This window comes from Palaemon carinicauda, chromosome 37, assembly GCF_036898095.1.
Source record: "Palaemon carinicauda isolate YSFRI2023 chromosome 37, ASM3689809v2, whole genome shotgun sequence".
Taxonomy (NCBI): domain Eukaryota; kingdom Metazoa; phylum Arthropoda; class Malacostraca; order Decapoda; family Palaemonidae; genus Palaemon; species Palaemon carinicauda.
The window spans coordinates 7,443,840-7,450,802 of NC_090761.1; the positions used below are offsets into that span (position 1 = coordinate 7,443,840).

General features: G+C 34.0%; 1 protein-coding gene across 1 annotated transcript in view; it reads left to right on the forward strand.

Annotated features, from left to right (window-relative positions):
• LOC137629191 (barH-like 2 homeobox protein) overlaps positions 1–6,709 on the forward strand; it is a 97,493-nt gene extending 90,784 nt beyond the window's left edge. The window contains exons 3-4 of the mRNA XM_068360452.1: positions 4,280–4,478; positions 5,109–6,709. Coding sequence (XP_068216553.1) covers positions 4,280–4,478; positions 5,109–5,312 — 403 coding nt within the window. The 3' untranslated portion in view covers positions 5,313–6,709. The remainder of the gene's footprint in view (positions 1–4,279; positions 4,479–5,108) is intronic.
• Positions 6,710–6,963: the final 254 nt, after the last annotated feature.

The following is a 6,963-nucleotide window of genomic DNA, read 5'->3' on the forward strand; positions in this document are numbered from 1 at the left end:
GAGAGAAATAAGATACAATAGTGTGACCGGGTGTACCCGCAAGCAAGAGAACTCTACCCCAAGACCGCAAAATACCATGATACAGAGGATATGGCACTATTTATATTTATATATCTATTTACTGTATATAGCCAGACACATGCTCTTTATTTCATAGAGGAGATTATGTAAACTGGGGATGCCTAGTACCAAGTTATCGGATGGCATCTACACCCCTCTCTCTTATATTACCGCCACTTTTCCCATGCATGGATGCATTATTCTCAATGATAAATAAGACACCGCATCCCCGTCAGTAGGATTAATACATTTGCTGCGGCGTGAAGGAAACCGTCGATATTATTTCCATTATCTTATTTTTTACCTGAATTATTTTCCGTCTAAGCATGAAATGGATGAGTGAAGCCTTCCTCTTTCAGCCTGACTGGCTCTCACTCATGAGTAAGTCGTATTATTCAGCGCTACATTTGTCATGCGGCGTGTAATCAACAATCACATACTCATTTGTTCCCATTAATGGATATTTCTTTTCTCCAGTCAGGGGAAAACCTATGATTTTTCTTGCAGATGGCGACCACGGCGTTTATAGCAATATCCGGTGAGAGAGAGAGAGAGAGAGAGAGAGAGAGAGAGAGAGAGAGAGAGAGAGAGAGAGAGAGAGAGAGAGAGAGGAGAACAGTAAATAATTAGATAGATGGATAAATAACCAACCCAGTTATCAGCACCGGACGTCCAAAATCCTTAAGAGAATTCCTACATATTGCGCAGCCAACAAATCGTGTCGACACGAGAATAGTTACAGATGGTTTCAAACTATTGGAAGCTAGATATATGTCTACTGTAAGCTTCAGAGCCTTTAAATATGCGGCCCCGAGACTATACAATAAGCTCCCATGAGACATCCGAATGATGGAAGACATAAAGGCTTTCAAGAGGAACTGAAGACTTTCTTATTCCATGAGACGTATTATTATTATTAGTATTACTTGCTAAGCTACAACCCTAGTTGGAAAAGCAGGATGCTATAATCCCAGGGGCTCCAACAGGGAAAATAGCCCAGTGAGGAAAGGAAAAAAGAAAAAAGAAGATATTTGAAGAAGAGTAACATTAAAATAAATAACTCCTATATAAACTATATAAACTTTAACAAAACAAGGGGAAGAGAAATTAGATAGAATAGTGTGCCCGAGTGTACCCTCAAGCAAGAAAACTCTTACCCAAGACATTGAAAGGCCATGGTACAGAGGCTATGGCACTACCCAAGACTAGAGAACAATGGTTTGATTTTGGAATGTCCTTCTCCTTCAATAGTAAGTGAGCATTACGTGATATGAAACGTTAAATACTCTGAACGAACAAGATAAAACGACAGTGGAGGTCCTATAGAGAGTGGGGTTCCCTTGCTGTATGGGACCGGAAAAGCAGCCGTCAAAGTAAAGTCAAAGTAAGATATATGATGTTAAACCTCAATATAAAAATAAAAAAGCTTACACAAGAGATTGCAATACTAAGATTTTCTCCCATTAATCGAACAGATGTGTTTACAGGCAACAAAAGATGGTGACTTAGAAATTATTCAAGATATTGTATAGGATATAATGGTGAGTAGTTATCAGATTTATATGGATTAAAATCAATTTTGTAAAACGATATGGCTTTTGATAATTTGTTTTATGTTTTGTGTACTGTGCGAGTTTTTATTTATTCATAAACGTTGATTCTTAATTTGATATTCCCAATTCAACCTATGTCACATTTTTCTATAGCTGTACAATGTTGCTTTAGAATAAGTATCAGTAGTAATAGCAGTTTTGGTATTGAGACTTTATTTTAGTAATAGTGTTATTATTACAATTAAGAAAAATCATCCTATTATTATTATTATTAATGTTATTATTATTATTATTATTATTATTATTATTATTATTATTATTATTATTATTATTATAAAAGCATTAAGGAAAATGTGTAGACTCAGAATGCTTAACTGAATGAATATTCAAATCTCATATATATATTTATTTATGTATATATATATATATATATATATATATATATATGTGTGTGTGTGTGTGTATGTATGGTTATATATGCATATATATATATATATATATATATATATATATATATATATATATATGTGTGTGTGTGTGTGTGTGTGTAAAAAGTAAAAATAGATATGTTCATGAAGATATATGTAGATATGTTCATACAACAGTAGTTTACAAATAAAAATTCACACTCGAAAATTAGTACATTGCTATAGAGAACTACTTCAAAAGAATTTCTTAGACACGACAGACCCCCCCCCCCCCAAAAAAAAAAAAAGACTTAAAGAAAGGGTAATAATCAAACTATACGGATTAGCTAAACAGGTGTTAAATGTCGTATTATTAAAAGATAAAAATTATTTTTGGAATAAAAACGTGATCAAACTGAACTTTTAATGAATGAACTATCGTATTTTATCAATTAAAATTCACATTTCTGAAGAGAACGGGTATAATCTTAAATCATCTGGATACCAGGGTTGGGGTGGCCGATGTAAAAACGTCCCTGGCTGGTGATTGCCAGACTGGGGTTCGAGTCCCGCTCAAACTCGTTTGTTTCTTTGGTCGTTGCAACTTCACTATCCTTGCGAACTAAGGATAGGTTGTTTGAGGGAGCCTATAGGTCTATCTGCTGAGTCACCAGCAGCCATTGCCTGGCCCTCCTTGGTCCTAGCTTAGATGGAGAGGGATCTTGGGTCCTGATCATATATAATATGGTCAGTCTCTAGGTCATTGTCCTGCATACTAGGGCAATGTCACTGTCCCTTGACCCTGCCATTCATGAGTGGCTTAACATTAAAAATAAGAAAATAATCGCCAAAAAGAAAATAATAATAAAAAGCACGACGTCGTAAACAGTAAAAATCGTATCCCTCATGGGCATTGAAACTCACATAAATATTGATAGAGGAAGGCGATGGACATAAATAAATAAAGATAATCGCTTTAATGTGACCAGCAGAATGAGCTACGCCAGGAGTTACGATGGTTAATGGCGCTGATTAAGAAAATAACTCGAAAGAAGAATAAAATGGTAAATGGGATAAATATAAATGATATTTTATATCATGAAAAAAAAATTACAAAGTTTTATTGTTGCACATAACACCGATAAATCACTAGATTGAAGACGGACTATTTAAAAATTACATGCGGATTTCTCTCTCTCTCTCTCTCTCTCTCTCTCTCTCTCTCTCTCTCTCTCTCTCTCTCTCTCTCTCTCTCTATCTCTCTCTCTCTCTCTCTCTCTGTTCGGGGTGATAAAAGATTTTTTATTTCTTTTATAAGGTTTCAACGAAAGAAAATAACAGGAAGTTCGGCTTTTCAAGAGCACTTTTGGGTATTAGACTAGACGCTTGTCACACACATACATACACACACACACACACATATATATATATATATATATATATATAAATTTATATATATATATATATATATATATATATATATATATATATTTATGTATATGTATATGTATGTATATGTATGTATGTGTGTGCGTGTATGTATGCGGGTGAAGTTATTGTCCTTACTAATTATTTATGTTTCTTTACTCAAAAAACCACGAATGAAAGCACACATGTGGCCATCCATGTGTATGTATACTCATACATAGGTATATATTCTCTAATGATTGATTATAAGATCTGTAATTGTGTAACAAAAACTGTCACATAATCCAATACATATGCATGTATATATGTATTTGTACAATATAAAAAAACTTGAAGTATGAATGCACATTTATAATATCTCTCTCTCTCTCTCTCTCTCTCTCTCTCTCTCTCTCTCTCTCTCTCTCTCTCTCTCTCTCTCTCTCTCGTGAACAGGAGTTCAGTCGAAAATAAATGCTTATGTAATTCACATTGTAAATAGTATTTGATAATCAATACAATGCGGAAATGGTTTCAAATATCTTGATTTAGTGAATGTTCATTATGTCGATATTTTAGTTTCTCAAAAGCTTTTGTAAAGTAATTTATTATTTGATTCGTTTCCGTTATTAGAAGAAAATCTGCGTAATCAGGAATAACAAGGTAGCATTAAACCCCGAAATTTTGAGTTTTTCATATGTATTAAGCTCTTTATAGTATGCATATATTATTTATCTATTCGTCAATTATTTTTTACCCACTAAGTCTATCACAATGTAGGTAGAATGTAATTAACATACAAGATATTCCTTTTCAAGTACTTTAAAACGTTTGGTTTGCTTGTGATTTCAGAACGAAGTGGAAACGACAGACAGCCGTGGGCTTAGAGCTTCTGGCAGAAGGAGGCTATGGGCGTCTCCTAGGCGGCTATTGGCCATATCCTTCACCAACGGGCGTTCCGGCGCCCACTCATCCTGCCCACCTGTCGGCTGTTGGTGCCCTGTCTTCCATGGCCGCCCTCACATCGTCCATGGATCTTTATTATAGGCATGTAAGTTGAAATGTGATCTAGGAGTATGGCAACTCTATTTTACAGATGCTGGGTAATTTATATATAATATAATATATATATATATATATATATATATATATATATATATATATATATATATATATATATATATATATTTTTTTTTTTTTTTTTTTTTTTTTTTTAATGTCCTGATTTAAATTTCATGTTCGTAATGCAGGTACATAATCTTCCATTATTCTCATTATCAAATTTATCTTATTTTTTAAACTGAGGTTTAATGCAATGTTGATGAACTCAACAACTTACTTCGTGTAAGATTTTTAGTTTTTATTAGGGATTTGTAACCAAAATTAGTATTATCTTTATATCGTAAGCCCAGATGATTACCTCATTGATGAGTCATTGCGTTCCAGTATCTAAAAAGACAAGCAATTCTGTTTAACCTCAAATGCAATTTTTTTTTTCTAGAAGCATTTGTTTTAAGTCTTTGAAGAGATTTGAAAAGTCTGATATGACATTAAGTGCTGTTATTTGACAATTTTCAATCTAAAAAGAATTTGTTTTATACAAGAATCTAAACCTTTCACTAAGATCATCACCTCAATTCTGTTATTATCACAACACTCAATTTTCTCTCTCACGTCATAGGCTCAGTTGGCAGCACTGAGTCGATCCGCTGCTGCGGTATCTCCCACACCCGGATCACCTCTTGAAGGGACGCCCACTCTGTCGCCCACCCTAACTACCATGGGTGTTACTACGACTTCGTCGCCGCCTACATTGGTCACGCCACGGGTGCTCTACCCACCGACTCCGTCACAAGCGGCACTTGCTCATTATTTCAAGCAATGACGTAGTTTGTTTACACATCGTCTTCAGCTGGTGAGACAACACAATGCCTGATTACTTAAACTCTTTTAAGTGCGCAACCAGAGAACTTAAACCTCAAGATTCGCTTCGAAAGATGCATGGATGAGAGGAACTTGACTTTACAATTTCTATTTGATTCGTTAAACATCGTCTCTATTGTGACTAAATAGTGCATAAATATTACTTGAACTTCTAAAAAAAAACTCATATTTAACTTTGAATCACGTAATAACTCATGTTGAATATATTATGAGCCAAAATGTTTCAAGCTAAGAATGGGTTACAGTCAAGAGCACTACAATGATTTTTATGGAAAAAAATCTTTCACCTATCTAACTACGGAAGACTACCAGTGACCCATCTAACTATGGAAGACTACCAGGTCTTAAAGGTGATGTAAGAGTGTTTTCAAACATCAAGCATTTGTGTTGATGTGAAAAAAAGACTGACTATAAATACTGCGGGAAGGATACAATTATACCAAAAATATCTTTAAAGTTTATTGATTGTACAAAAGGGATTCCAGTCATCAAAGTTCATCGTAAAAGAACAATAGTTTTCTATCATGTCCCTAGAATAGAACTTCAGATGACGTGAATATAGAAGCGTTTCGCCAGTTATTCAGTGAATCATTCAAAAGTTATATCTTGGACATTTCCAGTGGAAGAGATTATAACCCCATACACCAAAAGGAAAGAATATATGACTGTAGTAACAAAGTGCAAGTGACTATCAGAAGATAGGTGATAAACTATAAAATATTGTTCTTTCATTTTGAGATTGTTTGTAAATAGTGAGTGATCAAAAATATAAAGATTTCTTCGGACATCATTACAGTTTATTTATATGTTTTGTATTTAGGTTACTCAAAGATAACTTTATTAAAACTAGAAGTATCTTCTGTGCCTGATGCAATAAGACGATATTCAAGATTAATGCTGTCCTCAGTGCCTGTGTCGTAAAACTATGCTTCCATCGAAAGTGCCTCCTTATCAAAGGTGTCTTCCATGACCCAGAAGTTTAGGCCTTGTGTATAAATTGGAATAGAAACGTTTTCTTTGGCAAAAACGTTTTGAGAAATCAACGAAAAATTAATTAAGTTATTTTATCCATCGTTTTACTTGTGCTTTATGAGAGAGATCAGGAAGTTTAATTTGAATACAATGGCTTTTGGAAATTTTCAAAGATATAGAAAATCAGATGCTTGACTCTCATATACATGTCTGCTCGTGGTTCTTACGGGTTCTTGTATTCTCATTGGCATGAAAATCAATATAAATTATGTATCCATATTATTAGAGAAGCACTCAGGTGTTTTTTATCGAAACATCAGAGTTTCTTCGAATAAATTGTTGAGAAGATTAAAAATACAGATATCGGATATGTGTTTCTGTTACTTTGAAAAGTGTTCGGTTTTAGAATAAAAAAAAAATATTCATATCGATTTGCTCTAATTATTTTTTTTTTTATTTTCTTACATAATAATAATCTGCTCATTTGAACCATGTACTTATACCACCGAAATTTAGGATTGTGGTGTCCGATGTGATAATGTCCCTGACTGGTAAACGCCAGATTGGGGTTCGAGTCCCGCTTAAACTCGTTAGTTTCTCTGGTCACTGCAACCTCACTA